The sequence below is a fragment of the Xiphophorus maculatus genome, chromosome 12 (genome assembly GCF_002775205.1).
Source record: "Xiphophorus maculatus strain JP 163 A chromosome 12, X_maculatus-5.0-male, whole genome shotgun sequence".
In the NCBI taxonomy this organism is placed as follows: Eukaryota; Metazoa; Chordata; class Actinopteri; order Cyprinodontiformes; family Poeciliidae; genus Xiphophorus; species Xiphophorus maculatus.
The window spans coordinates 7,009,419-7,024,487 of record NC_036454.1 but is presented as its reverse complement, the minus strand read 5'-3'; the positions used below and the strand labels follow the sequence as shown (position 1 = coordinate 7,024,487).

General features: G+C 37.2%; 1 protein-coding gene across 1 annotated transcript; it reads right to left on the bottom strand.

The window, feature by feature from the left end:
• Positions 1-545: 545 nt before the first annotated feature.
• Positions 546-15,068, bottom strand: rnft2 (ring finger protein, transmembrane 2). The gene is made up of 10 exons (XM_005803830.3): positions 14,957-15,068; positions 14,791-14,859; positions 13,130-13,641; positions 12,946-13,022; positions 12,369-12,469; positions 11,919-12,072; positions 8,157-8,306; positions 2,923-2,988; positions 2,667-2,768; positions 546-1,136 (listed from the first exon to the last, which is right to left on the bottom strand). The coding sequence occupies exons 2-10, from the start codon at positions 14,835-14,837 to the stop codon at positions 1,002-1,004; spliced, it is 1,344 nt and encodes a 447-aa protein (XP_005803887.1). The 5' UTR covers positions 14,838-14,859; positions 14,957-15,068; the 3' UTR covers positions 546-1,001.
• Position 15,069: the final 1 nt, after the last annotated feature.

Sequence of the window (15,069 nt, the reverse complement as noted above, 5' to 3'; positions counted from 1 at the left end):
TCTGATTCTGTCATCCCATTTACAAAACAAAACAGTGATGTAATCCTCCCCTGGTACCAGCGGAGGGAAAAGCTTACTAATGGTGCGCCTTTGAATGTTCTCTCCTCCAATGATCCGAGTGCATCAGGGACAGTTGGATCAAACTGATTAGACCTGACACATATAGGCTACAAATACTACAGGAAATCTTTAAAAATGCACTGAAATACACCCGTTCTAAAGCTCCACAATGCACTGTACTTTTTTTAGATAAGCTAAACTCTCTTTGTAAACATGTAAATAACAGCTGATGCTTTTATAGGTGTTTTTTACAGTGTTTGGATCCTGTTTAGAGATTTGTGTATGCGTTATTATTACCTGTTGAGGCTGTCTTATGTAGCATTTCACCATGAATGCTGGACCTGTGCATAAAATGCTTTTATGCTGTTTGTGACTACTGAGAATAAGCTCTTTTCTGATGTAATGTTTTTTTGTATAAACTGGGCTCTTTTTATGTCAAATATTTCTAATGAAATTTCAGCAATTATGATAATAAACAATGAAAATGTCCCTCAGGTTGTCTTTAATTGAAACATGCTTCACAAAAACGCACAAAACTATGTGATCCACAAGAAAAGCAGCAGTAGCAAAATGGAATGTTGTCTTTAATATAGATCAAGCTGACCAAAAACTTCACATTAACTATAGCTTGCCACTGGTAATCCTGCTCAAACATTCCACTTCATTTAAATAATTAAACCTAATTTAAAATCAAAGTTTACTTTAAATAACATCCCTCACAATACAGATTGTATATTCTGTACACCATCATCACAATAAATAATTTTATGACATGATCAGAGAAAATATGTCACAAATAAAATGACTGACTTTGATGCTTTGACTCAGCGTGGATAATTAGACTTATGTGCGCTATCATTCAGTTCTCAACACTTTTACCACAGCATTGTCCAACTTGCTTCGAAGCGTATCCCCTTTGATTCTGTAAATCCTGTCAGAGCTCAGTAGATCTGGAAGTGAGCGGACGTGGTGCCGTCCTTCCAGCACCGCAGGGCCTCGATGACGGTGGAGCGACACAGCGGACATGTTCGCTCGCGGTCGAACCACAAACACAGGCACTCCTCACAGAACACATGCTGTGGAGGATCAGAAAGCACAAAGGTTTCCCTTAACATGCAGCAAAAAAGTACAAATTTAAATGCTCCGGTACTTTTTATCTAATGTGAGGCATGTTTAATATGACACAAGTTCATATAAGTAATAATTAGGGGTGGGTGATATGGATTTAAAGTTTATCAATATTTTGTGTGATGATAAGAACAAGTTATTACTTATTTTTTAGGTTACTGTATGGCTGACTGCCTGACACAGTCCCACAAATACTGCTGTTGAAAAAAACATTCCTATTTGTAATACCCTTCTTTAGGACACCAGTCACTTAAAGTATGATTTGTATCACTAAACTGCACCAGTATCTGCATTTAATCATAGATTTTTTTGTATTTATTTATACTCTTTTTAAACAAATTGTGGAGAAAATAGTATAAATTACAATCCCAAAAATACAGACAGTTTGGGGGTGTTTTAAACATTGTTATTCGGAATTTATCATGAGAATGATAAATCATACATTTTATCATGGAAAAAAATGATCACAATACATAATAAACAATACGATAAATGCCCACCCCTAATAATAAAAGTGTGTTTTTCCAGGAACAACAGACTTTAGACATGGTTTTTTTAAGAATGCTTCTGTTATGCTATCTACATGGACAAGTGTCCCAATTTCTGACCCAGAAAAAAAAATCCCCACAGCATGGACCCACCATCACCATGCTCTGGAGTTCCTCTGTGGTTAGCAATAATTTATTGATATCGTAGATGTAAAACTGATTTAGAAAATTTGTTCACAAAAATCTGAGGGAGATAGAGAAAAAAATAATTGGACTGTGGACATTTGTTTTTCAGTTATTAGTAGCACAGAATTTAAGTAAGCTAAACAAGTATGATGGGTCTGGTTGCCTTAAATATCAGAGGCAGATTCTCTGTAATGGCAGGAAGGAGATATCAGGTCAGGCACCAGACTAGACACGACTTTTTTTAAGAGACTGAGGGGAAAGAACAAAAGAGGCAGGGGGGAACAATGAAACAGCAACGATGCCCCCCAAAAAAGGAAATATCAATGCAACAGTCCATTTAACCTGACTGAGCTGGAGGGGATGTGCAGAGAAGTATGGTACTAAAAACGGTACACCGCTTTTTGGTATTTATACCTACAGTTGTAGGTACCAAAAACGGTGTACCGACTAAAATCTTTTTGCAGACTAAAAAGATTTTAGTCTGCAACTGGTGCCAAAGGTTATTTAGGTTATTTAATAAAGTATTAAATAACTAAGTGTTTTTTAAAATTAATTTTAAATGTAATTTAATGCAATGTTTTTGCTGTCATTATAGTATATTTTATGAAGAGTTTATAAGAAAAATAATGAATTAAATTCATTAACAAATAAGTCTGCGACATAAAATACTTTTTAGATGTACTGTAACCTCCACGTGAAAGACACAATCAATAGGGGGCAGTAAATCTCTATGTTTTTACTGATGCTTGTCTCTTAGGTGTACGTGCATTACTTATTATTCATTAGAGAATTTAACCTTCTTACCTGACAGATGAGAGCAATGGGATCTTTGAAATCCCCCTGACAGATAGCACAGACGTCACCAGCCTCGCTGCACAGCTGAGTGCTGGCCCTGACTCCGTAACTCTAAATTTGGATAAAAAAAACCCCCACAATCAATCAACCAGAAAATATGAAAATGAATATTTTTTTTTAAATTCTTGTTTAAATGTAAAACACAACAAACAATAGAATTTCATTAATGGATGTGTGCAGGAAATTTAATTGGGTTGAGGCTGACCTGGGAGCTGCAGAGCATTACCAACGCCTTGCGTATTGCAGATACCCGTCCACAAACATCAAAGCACTGCAATTAAAAAGGACAGAGTGCAATTAGTTTTAAACTGAAGTGATCATTAAAGATGCTCACCAGCTGCATGCGAGAATGCTAACAACTGAGGACGTCCAGGTTTTATGCTGCATTGAAACATTTAAATATTTATGTTGGTGAAAAACAAAATTACAGATAAGGAGTTGCAGCAGGGATATATGTGGTAAATTAATACCACTTATCTAAGCAACCTTTTCTAAGAAAGCGTTCTCCTCTGCTTTTCATTTCCTCTTTGTTCTTGATTCTGATATGATAAAAAGACCAGGTTTGCTTATAGATGTGGTTCTGTCTCTGTTTAGGTGAGGAGTGAGTACAATTACAGAAGTGCTTTAGAAGGTGTTATTGACGTAAACCGAAATATTGCTAAACTCTTGGATGTTGTAAGATATTTTAATCAGCTTTAAAATATGTTATCTGATATTTAGAACACATTACACAACTGAAACTGGATATTTACATACAATGTATATTTTTTTTCTTTTTCCTTTATTAATTAAATTTAAAACTTTACCTATGTAGTAAAGCAAAGTAAGTAAAGTTGCCTCTTAAACTGTATGACTTGAGTCAAATTTTGTGTATATTTTTCCGCAAGATTCTTAAAATATCTTGCTTGAATTTGGGCCCATTTCTCTTGGCAGAATTGGTGTCACTGGGTCAGGTTAATGGGATGCCATGCTTGCACACTTCTTTTCACCTCTACACATTTTCTGAGAGATTTTTTTGTGACAGTGACTTCAAAATATTGACTTTGTTCTCTTTAAGCTGATTTATACATTGATAATATGGATCATAAGGGTCATTGTCCATTGGAAGATCTATCAGTGGACAAGTGCAAACTTTCTGGCGAATGTCTTAAGATGTTGCTTCAATATTTCTACATTATGTTCTTTCCCTATGATACCATCTAATCTGTGAACTGTATTGGCCAATCCAGCAGAAACACCCCCCTCCACACAACATGATGTTGTTCCGTATTGTCAGAAAGTGACTCCAAGTTATTCATGGAAAATTCGTCAATTTGAAAAATCCACCTTGGGAAGCTGTAATACCTATGCACACCACTACTTGGCACACTATTGGCTAGCGTTAGTAAAGCAGCCAATCTAACACCCGTTCCACTGTGAGTATTAATGCATTTCAACTATTAAAACAGGCAGTTGCAAGAATCTTTAGAGGGGATCTCCAGGATTGTAGCTATTGTAAAGGTGACTGTGGTTGCTACTCTCCGGAAATAATAAGGCTCCACTTACATCACAGTTTGAATGTTGATCTCAGGCTAACGAGTTTTCCTCCTTTACAGCAAATGTAACACTGGTCTTTCAGGCCAAACCCTTCAACTTTAGCTTTTTCAGAACACATGACATGTCTCCAAAAGGTCTTTGTCCCTGGCTGAATTTGTACACTGTAATGGTTTTTGGGGGTTTTTATGTATGTTTTTTGGAGCAACGGGTTATTTATCTCTGATTTGCCTTTCTTTCTATGATGGTACATGACTTGTACTCTGGACAAATACTCTCTCTTACCAGCTTCTGTCAGTGACGTTACAATGTTGTTGGAGTTGATAGAGACCATTCAATAAAAACATGGTCATCTCTGAGATACAGAACCCATCTCCCTCCTGAACTATATGATGCCTGGACATTCCTGGTGCCTATCCTTCTATGTAATTGTTTGAACACATAATCATGGAACCTTCAGGCATCTGGAATATTTACCTCATGGATGAGCCAGACATGGGGAGGTTCACCATGCTCTTCCAAAATGTCATTACTTTTGACTTTGTTTTATGATCTCACACAATAAAGAACTGTGCTTAGGAGTGTTGTCTTAAAATATACCAACAGGTGTGTCTCCATTTGACTCAAAAGTTGGGAAGTTTGAATCAGAAGCCTTGATATTATTTTCTTGGCTTTCCCAGATTGCTTACAGGCAAATTCTCTCACTCATTATTTTGGTATTCAGTAAGCATAAATAGCTATGGTCATCCTAGCTGTCCTAAAAGGAAAAAGGCTAGTCACATTTTACATCAGAAAGTAACAAAAAAAGATTGTGTCTTTTAGCACAGTGTATGTAAATAGCTAGCTTAGGCTGTATACTTAAAGCTCTTGTTATAACTGTTCACAGACCATAAGCAAATCAACCTATCTCCACTTTTTGATGTTTGCAAAATATAGATGGTCGTTGCTTCAGGCCTTGCTTTATCATTTTGGCTGCTCCACCAAGTATAACCAAACCATAGAACGCAAAGGTGGGAGTCGAAGGAACTAGGCAAGCTAGTGACGAGATAAACAGACTAACTAACCATTCTGAAAACTGCTGACATTAACTAAAAGTTAAGGTACTTTGCATTATCACTACAATGCAGGAGCCCAAAGATTTCTCATGTGGTTTTCTCTAGCACAAAAAAAACATCTAGAAAAAAAACACCCTTCTGTGTGAGGTTGTTATGGGAAATTAAACAATATAAACCTGGGCCTGTTGTGCTTATCCTCATTTTACTTTCAAAGCATGTGTCTACGCATTCTGCTTGCGTCTGCAGTGATCTGTCTGAAATGCTGAATTTGATAAGCAATACCAAAAAAAAAAATTATTAGCATTGTAACAGACAATGGTTTTAATGTTAATTTCATTTTTAGAAGTGTTAGAAATTCTGTTATTTTTTTAATCCATAATTTTATTTTATTTATCTATATAACAAATATTAAGTAACTAGATTGTTTGTTTCAGATTCAAAATAACAATAATAAAGTAATTTTATGTTTTATCTTTTTGGTTACGGTTGAAGTTTGTTATTGTGATAGAATTATCATATTTTTGCATTGTTTACATACAGTACAGACTAAAAGTTTGGACACACCTTTTAATTCAATGAGTTTCCTTTATTTTCATGACTATTGACATTGTAGATTCACACAGAAGGCATCAAAAACTATGAATAACACATGTGGAAATATGCACTAAACAAAAAAGTGTAAAACAACTGAAAACACCCTTTATATTCTAGTTTCTTCAAAGTAGCAACCTTTTGCTGTGATTACTGCTTTGCACACACTCTGCATTTTCTTGATGAGCTTCAAGAGGTAGTCACCTGAAATGGTTTTCACTTCATAGGTGTGCCCCGTCAGGTTAATAAGTGGGATTTCTTGCCTTATAAATAGTCATGAAAATAAAGAAAACCCATTGAATTAGAAAGGTGTGTCCAAACTTTTGGTCTGTACTGTATGTCCCTGGTATTTTCTCATTTACAAGTGTGTTTTCAGTTTTAAATTTCATGACAGCTGTCTACTTTCTTGTTAACGTCATTTACTGATGTAATTGTTGAGTTTTCTTTGCACGCTTGTTCCTGTGTTTTCAACTTGTGTAAAGCAACGTGTGTCACTTTTAGGGTGCATAGTGCTCTATCAAAAAGTAATCTCCAATTTATTTTAGAGCTCTAGAATGCTAAATTAAATAAATAAAAATACAGATCGCATCTAAACAGAATGAGTAGAAACAAAAAGCAAACAACAAAAACATTTAAACACTGTTCTACAAAACAAGGATATATATTTATGGAAGGCCTTTGTGTTAAATCTTTAAGAGAATGAGGCACACAAATGTAAGTCATATTGTTGTGCAAACATATTCTTACTCCATGAACATTTTGGAAAATTACAACAGCAACGGTACAAGAGTATCAGAGTAGGGGAGGTTGATGTGCACAACACAACAATTTCGGATGTAAGTAAAAGAAGTCATGCATCATGTACATCATATGTCCCTTTTCTTAAGCTTCACTAACTTATAATTACAGAATTCTAGGTGCATAATTTGTGCATAACATAAAATATGATGCAATGTACAATGTTGTAACATAAAACATGAAATGTTTAAAGGGTATGAATGTTTTTGAAAACTGTCTGCAGTTCTACCACCTAAGAAAACGTACAAAATTAATCTTTAAAATTGTTTTGACCGTTTCATTTTCAGAGCATTTGTTTGAAAATCGCTAGTTTTCTCAGAAATGGTTCACAACCTTCCTCCCACTTAACTCTACAACTCCCTGATCTGATGATGTTTATTTTAACTTTATAGTTGCTCAGTTATCCAACTGACTAATACAAAACTGACTAAACAATACATGCGGATCAGCGTATGTTAATATCGAAACACTACTATGCCTTGATATTGGAAAACACCTCTTTCACTGCACAGGAAACTGTCCATCTGATTCAGATGAGAGGCTCATAAACAAGAACCGCAGCTACTGAATCACTGCTTGGACCAAGATGTCACATATATGTGACAATACAAACCGCATTATAACAATAACCCTTGCACAATCCAGGGATTCATACGTTCGCGTTTCGTGATCTCAGCACTCTAAACTGACGGATATTTGACTCAGAGCTTTAAAAATACTTTTAAGTGTCTTTATTTGAACAGAACTAACTGTGATCTCTTGCTGCAAGTAACTTCCCCTTGTGTTCCACTTCCACCTCAGAGCATTTCAGTTTGGCAATCCATTCTGGCACAAAAGATTACTATAGATTCTTTAAGGTTTTAGGTCAAACATGCTTGCTGGTCAATCAAGAACAGAGATGACATAGTCGTTAGACTAGTTAGTGACACTGTTGGCAGGTGTCAAGTCTGACTGGAAAGCAAAGTCAGCTTGTCAGCAGAGGGAAACATGACTGACTCCAATATTTCCTTGTAGGTTCCCAGTGGTTTCACACTCAATCAACTTTTATTCCTCCAGACTGTGAGACCTTATTTTTCCTATTTAAATGTAAATTTAATCTCAGGTTTATCTCCAGAAGTCTTCCACATAATGTGTACATACCACACACCTTGGCCATTATGTTAGATTTCTCAATTAAAAGTTCCTTAATGTATTTTAATTATATGAGATTTTGAATGCGGAGTTACATCATGAATGTGAGTGAATATCCTATGCAATTGTAGTTGAGGATACCGTAATTAAAAATCAGGCCCATAGACTGTATCTGCAACTGATATGCAACTCAAGTCCAAGTCTCAGAGTCAAGTCCCTATCACTGCTTTAGCCTAAAAACACAGCTGAAATCTAAAAATGAGTGTTTGTACTTCATAAGATCCGCATGCAAAGTACCAAAACAACATCTTTGCTCCGAGGTCCTGCTTACCTTGCAGAGGCTGTAAATGATGATGAGTGTTGCTCCCAGGAAGTAACTGTTTGACGGGTCTTCGCCCATGATGTACTTGTACCACAGCTGCACTGGCACGAGAGCCCGAAACAGCTGGCTCAGCTCCTCAATCAGAAGGTAAAACTTACCCTGGAAAACCAAGCAAAATGAACAACTACTATGGTAGATGAGAAACCCAGTAATCAGACAGTGTGAATTAGTTAAAGCAAGTTTTTCTTAAATTTTTTTTAAAATAATACACCAAAATGATAATGGATTTTCTTTGTTTGAGCCGTCAGAAACCCAGAAAGAGCTCAGTAGCTTCAGGGCCTTCTTCTATCTAGTCAAGAGCAGTGTGGTATTAAAAGCTTAAAACAGCATGCCTCCGGCCCAAACATGGCCGCTGTCCAGATCTCAGTGGCTTCACAGCAGTACAGGCAATTTCCCTTCACTGCAAGGGAAACTGGCAGCGCCTCTTTCCACCTGCTACCCCTGTGCCCACTTTAAGCCCAGCCCTACGGGGGCTCGGAAACTGTCTTTAAAGGGACTCCCTCCTAATAATCAGAAAAGAAACACTCTTCTGTCCCTACAGCTACAAAGTGCATTAAATGAGTTGGGGAGATTAAGGGAAAAAAACAACAGAGGTGGGTAAATGAAGGTAAACTTGATTCCCCACTGGGCCCTATGGCATCCCAGCTTGCATAATGACTTCATGCACGGGAGAAGACAAAGATTGATGACTGTGGGTAAAGAGGCACAAGCAGCCAGGTCGGTAGGGGAGAAAGACCTCTGCTAACTGCTAATTCATCTTCCTTATTGTTCGGCTTTGACTTACGTCCCACAGTGCCAATCATGCCCACGCAAAAACTGTCAAATTTAAAGTTTGGACACAAGCCAGTCGCTTTGAGGAAGCTGCACTTCAGGCCCTGTTTGAGTAGTTTCCTGCCTGTTATATTTTGTGTGGTGGGCATATCTGTGTTTTCCTTATAAAGGCATTGGTTATTAATCAAAGAAACCAAAGCAATTATTTTTTTTTTCTTGTAGAGGAATTAATTTGTGAATCTCACAAAGAAAACGACAACAGCAGAAATGAGTTCAAGTCTCTCCTTGTGGAATCTTAGACATTGTTATTTTGTCATAGTCTAATTTGTGTTTGTAGTTTTTTATTCATCTAGATCAAAGTTAATCGTTTCACAAGGATGTAATGGATTTTTTAAGTTACCTTTACAGGCCAAACCAGCAAGGGGAAAAAGGCAAATAATGTTGGAGGGGAAATATATTTTAGAGCCACAAAATACATAAATTAGATGTCTGAAACATAAATAAGCAGACATTCCATTATTATTCAAAGAAGAAATTTCTAAAACACTTCTTAAAAAAAACTAAACATTGAGTGCACTTAAAAAATCTCAACAGGGTGTCGGTCTTTAAGATCTCCAAATTACCAATCTGACATTTCTCTCACTCCTCAAAAGATAAATTGTCACTCTTTCAGCTTTGTTCTCATCTGTCAGTATTTTTCTTTCATACTTTTTTGCATTGTTTCTTAATGTCTTTTGTGAAAATGAATGTAATAGCTATTACTTTACAAAGCTGAAAAGAAAAAGAGTTCATTAGGGTTGCAAATCACATAGCTACTCAAAATCAATTGTCTATCCTATTTTTAATCATTTCATGAAGAAATTAATCTGTTAAGCAAACAACTTGTTATCTTATGTTTTACATTTATGTAAATATGCATGTAGATTCTGTACTGATTCCCAGATTTGCTTTGTGGCTCATTGGTTTCATAACGTTTTCATCATAATAAACGCAGAGAGTAACAACCAATTATGTGTTACGACAGTGGTGTTTAAAACGTGTTGCCATGTGGGCTGAAACTGTTAAGTTGAAAGTTCCTCCAGCCCAATAAATTAGATTTTTTTTAAGAAAACACAAACTAATTTCATAGTGATTTTTTTGTTTGTTTGTTTTACATGCTTAACAATAAACTATACAGAATACTTCTATTAAATGCTTGTTAGAGTTCTTCAAGAAAATAAATCTTTAATTTATGTTACACCTGAAATATAAGAAAGACATCATTTCTAAAATGTTAGGACCAGTTTTCATAAAATAATCACAGTAACAAAAACAGTGGGTGTTTAACATTTTTGCTTGTTGGCTGAATTGAAGCCACTCTTGAATTGCAGTCTGGGGCCACACAAAATCTTTTGCACTTTGGACACCCTGCACTAAGCGATCAGGTGAATTATTTGTGCAGAAAAAATAGTTTGCTTTAATGCAACAAGTAATAAAATTGATGCATTGCATTGATATTTTTAAAGCGGACATGTGCTGACTGCAGTCATTGTGTTAGATCTTTAGTGACTCACTGGACCGCATGCAGTAGAGAGATTTAAACACTAATAATGAGCTTTCATGGGGTTTAATGTAGAAGACCTTACAGAGGATTTCTAATATATATATATATATATATATATATATATATATATATATATAAATTAAACTGATAAAACAATTTGGGATTTCCCAGCACTTAAACACTCCTTTGTAAGCTTTTAAACCCTGTATGTGTGCAGGGGGTGCGCGTGCGTGTGAGTGGAGGAAACAGGTAATGGTCCAGCTCCAGGGAGGGATGACCTCACCCCTGTAACTCCCTCGTGGCTAAATGAGCTCAGTTGCTTGCTGAAGTGGTTCTGATATGCCTACAGGTTTGTTTATCAGTGGAAAATTTAATCCTAATACTTTTTATCACCCCTCTCCTCCCTGCCACCACCGTCTACCGAGCACACAAACACACACCAACACAAAGAACTGCACCTGTATGGAAATCAATGCGAGTGTGCATCTGCAGACATGTTCTATTTGCCTCAGGCTAGAGCAAAAGTCTCAAGCAGACAACAACATGAAAACAGCACACCTAAGGAGCACCATTTAAAAAGCTTATGAATACAAAACAGTTTCACACTGTGACCCCTTAGCACTTTCTTTACTCAAGGGAGAATTTCATCATAGTTTAGAAAATCTGTTTTTTTTTTTCACATTTGTGAACTCTTCACTGCTTGAAATGTTGACTTTAAGTCTTTGTCTTTAGAAGGTGAAGTAAAGAGGTCGCTAATGTGCAGTTGTGTTTGAAAGTTCAAAATCCACTGCTAAGCGGATTAACAAAATTATACTTTTTGTTGTTAAGCTATCAAAAAGCGCTACAGTTACATTAAAATGTATGGAAATTTAAACTCACTCCAGACAGATTTCTAGCTATATAATATCACACCAGTTAGGCTTTGCTTTCAAGTTAAAAAAAGTATAAAAAATGTAGTTAATACAAACTAGCAAGAGTTACACATTATCAAAGCAATTACTTATTATTAATGTCATGACAAATAATTTGTGAGCTAGGTACAATACATGGCCTGCATCTTTTCTGAAGTAACTAAATAAAGAGAAAATCTGCAAATGACAAATTACAGAAAGAAACAGCATCTAAGAAGCTGTGCAGAAGAAGTCAAAAATTACAGAAAATCAGATAACTGAGGAACATTTATTTTTCTTCTTGGAAATGAAAATAATAAAGCAACAGGCATAAACATTATTTTCATAGAAAAGCAAGCTTCTTTTCTTACTCTCTTTGTTTACCTGCCTGAGACATTTCAAAACATAAGACTTGTAAGACATGTTTAACGCAGACAATTGTGCTCATTTTAGCTGTATTCTATTTGAAATAAATTACATTCTAAACTAATATTAAAGGGTTCTTACCCTTGACTTGAAGGCCATGATAATCTTGGGCAGGAAGAGGACGAAGCACTTCAGGCCGATGGTGACATATTTAAGTACAAAGTCGGTGATTCCAACCACCCAGATAAGATCAAAGAAGTCAAAGCTGTTGAGACTGGGCTTTGCAAATATAAGACTAGAGAAAAATAACAACATTGAGTTAGACTACATGTGAACAGTTTTTATTTTTTTACTCAGCATGGTGCATTTAAAAACAAGATCAATGAAAAATGAGAAGCATAACATAAGAAAACAAAACCTCCAAACATAAAATACTCACAGAGCATGACCAACAAGAACTGTAACACTCCCTAAAGGAAATGGAAGTGAAAATAAAACACACCATGATGGAATAACTTCAAAATAAATCAACATAGGATGGTGGATGAACACACACAGAGCTCCTACAAAAGCACTTCAGCTTCCACTGACCTGTGGTGCAGCTCCTCATGGCTGAAAGTGTAGTAGATGTATACAATGTTTCCCCCGAGAAACAAGATGATCCACAGAGCAACAAGTATGGACCGCTCCTCCTTAAAGAAGTAGGCAAAAATAACAGGGAAAATGTAGCTGAATTAGCACTGCGCCTTTTAAAGACTCATTAAGAAATTTACAGAAGATCACTAGTTTTCAGTATAATCAGCCCAAGCGAGGAGAAAGGTGGTTGGAAATTCAACAATCACATCCTTTTCTGAACAGATAATGTTCCATACAAGGAATGCTATTACTGAGGGAAGAAGACTCAATGCTGGCAATCTTCTGCATTAGGAAAATTTGTGGAATTTTCTGAGTCAAGTTAATCCTAAAGATGGTTAAAAAAACACTCCTCTTGTATTTGTTTTTAATTAGCAAAACTTTAGTTTATTGGCTAAGGTACATTGTGTACATTAAGCACATGGAACCTGCTGTTGCTAGAAGTACAAACACATTCACCTCATTAGTTTGTTGGTGCATCAAGACTGAAGCTTTAATAAGAAATAGTAAGACTTTTCTTTACGGATTCTCTTACCCTCAATGAAACCTGATGCTTGAATGTAGAGTTGGCGTAAGCAAATGTGCTAATCATTCCCACACAGACAGCAATACCTGCAAAGTAAAGAAGCAACATGGCCACTAAACATAACTATGTGTTGCTACAGACAGTTTGTTGGTAATACTGCTGTACATCAAAAAAGATTTCAATATCGAAATACCTAGCTTGTGTTGAAAGCAGACTTTAGCCAGCAGAATGAGGATAAATGGAAAGCCTCTCTGCAGCCACATAACCACCGCCTTCAGCTCGGACAAAGCCGGAGCTGGGGTGGACTGGTCGTCCTGTCCCTCCTCCCTGGAGCTGTGCCTCTCTGAGCTAGCTGCTGTGGTGGCCTGCTGGAGCAGTGAGGATGTCCTGTGCTGCAGGGGTTGGTGAAAGTGGTGGTGGTGATGGTGGTGGTGCTGGGGCGGCCGTGAGAGGAACGGGCCACCCTCCGCTCGATGGCTGCCTGCTTCTTCCCTGGAAGACGCAGTCATCTGGATAAAAACTTCAGGGGGAGAGCCTAGGACTAAACCAGCTGCTTGTAATTGAGCAGATGAGACGGAGCTGGAGGGGATGCCCACCAGGCCTGAGAACATCTGCTGGGGTGAAGTGGACGAATCGGGCTTCAGGCAGTCAAACACGCCACCCTCATCCAGGCTGCTCTCCGACCCCAGTGTTTGGCTTCGAGTTCTGAGTTGAAACAAATAGATTATAAAACAATTACTATTCAAGAAATCACTTTTCCTTTTGCATTTATGTAATTAATTGGCTAAAAATAAATTTAACATATCAGATTATTCTACGTACAACTAGAAAAACAATCTGAAAGGAGGAGTGATCCAATATTTCTCGGGGTGATGTTAAAGACTCATTGCAAATTCCTGATTTCAGCTGTTGCAGCTAACAGCTAACAATTAGTTATTAGGTTTTGGGGGCAAATACTTTTTTTACATAGGTGGTTTGGATAGCTTTTCTCCCCCTCAGTGAATGAAATCACCATTTGAACACAGCTTTATGTGTCTGCGTGGGTCACTATTGTTAAATATCAAAATTAGTTTTATGATCTGAAAATTTAAGATTTTGAGCATGCCAACAGAGAAATATGCTAAAAACACCAGTATCTTGAATGTTTGGGACTTAATGTGCGGAATGAAAGGCTAATTTAACCATATCTATGTCATGGTGAAGACATTTTAAAGAACCATGGTGGGGCGTGCCGTGGTGGCGTAGCGGTTGGCGCGACCCGTATTTGGAAGCCTTCAGTCCTCGATGCGGCCGTCGCGGGTTCGACTCCCGGACCCGACGACATTTGCCGCATGTCTTCCCCCCTCTCCTTCCCCGTTTCCTGTCAGCCTACTATCACATAAGGGACACTAGAGCCCACAAAAGACCCCCTGGAGGGGTAAAACAAAAAAAAAACAAAAAAAGAACCATGGTGAAAGTAACTAAATATGTTTGAAAGGGTAAATCTGAACAGTTTGTACAAATGGCAGGATAAGGAATGCCCCAAATGACATAATATCACAGTATTTTAAGCTACAACTGGAGTGTGTAGGAGTTTCACTGAATTCCTAAAAATGTAAACATAGCAACTCATGAATAAGTTGCACACTGATGAGTAATGCATTAAGTATGTGTTAAAGAAAAGTCTTAAATTTCAGTACTCATCCCACTGAACATCAATTTTGCATATTGGGCAGCTACTAGAACAAGATCTTGAGTATAGACCATCTTTGTTCCTTAATCAGGAATAGTAACAGAAGTTGTCCAAGACCACCAAGGCAGACTAAACAACATAAAGGTGTGGATTGCAGCGTCCTAGCTGTCCTTTCCTCCCACCTTTCAGAGGACATGCCATCCGTGTTGCTGCTGTGTCTCCTCTGCATGGCATCACCACATGGCCCAGCCCTGAAAAGGTAAATACAAAGCAACATGGCTATTAAAGCCCATTTTAAGGTCTCCAGCTTTACTTGGTGCATTTAATAGTTGCACATGATTACTTTACCTGCGTTAGCTTCGTGAATTACCCTTCTGTTTCAGCTGCTGTCATAGTTAGCATGGAAAGCTTTGACTCGCTGGATGGATGATGGTGGTAATGATGCTGAGGGTTTACTGCTG

Excerpts from the sequence above, each read along its gene's own strand:
- rnft2 (XM_005803830.3), bottom strand. The coding sequence starts at position 14,837 with ATGCAGAGGAGACACAGCAGCAACACGGATGGCATGTCCTCTGAAAG. Across the intron at positions 13,642-14,790 it reads GATGGCATGTCCTCTGAAAG|AACTCGAAGCCAAACACTGG; the intron begins GTGGGAGGAAAG and ends GTTTCAACTCAG. Across the intron at positions 2,989-8,156 it reads TCATTTACAGCCTCTGCAAG|TGCTTTGATGTTTGTGGACG; the intron begins GTAAGCAGGACC and ends TTTTAATTGCAG.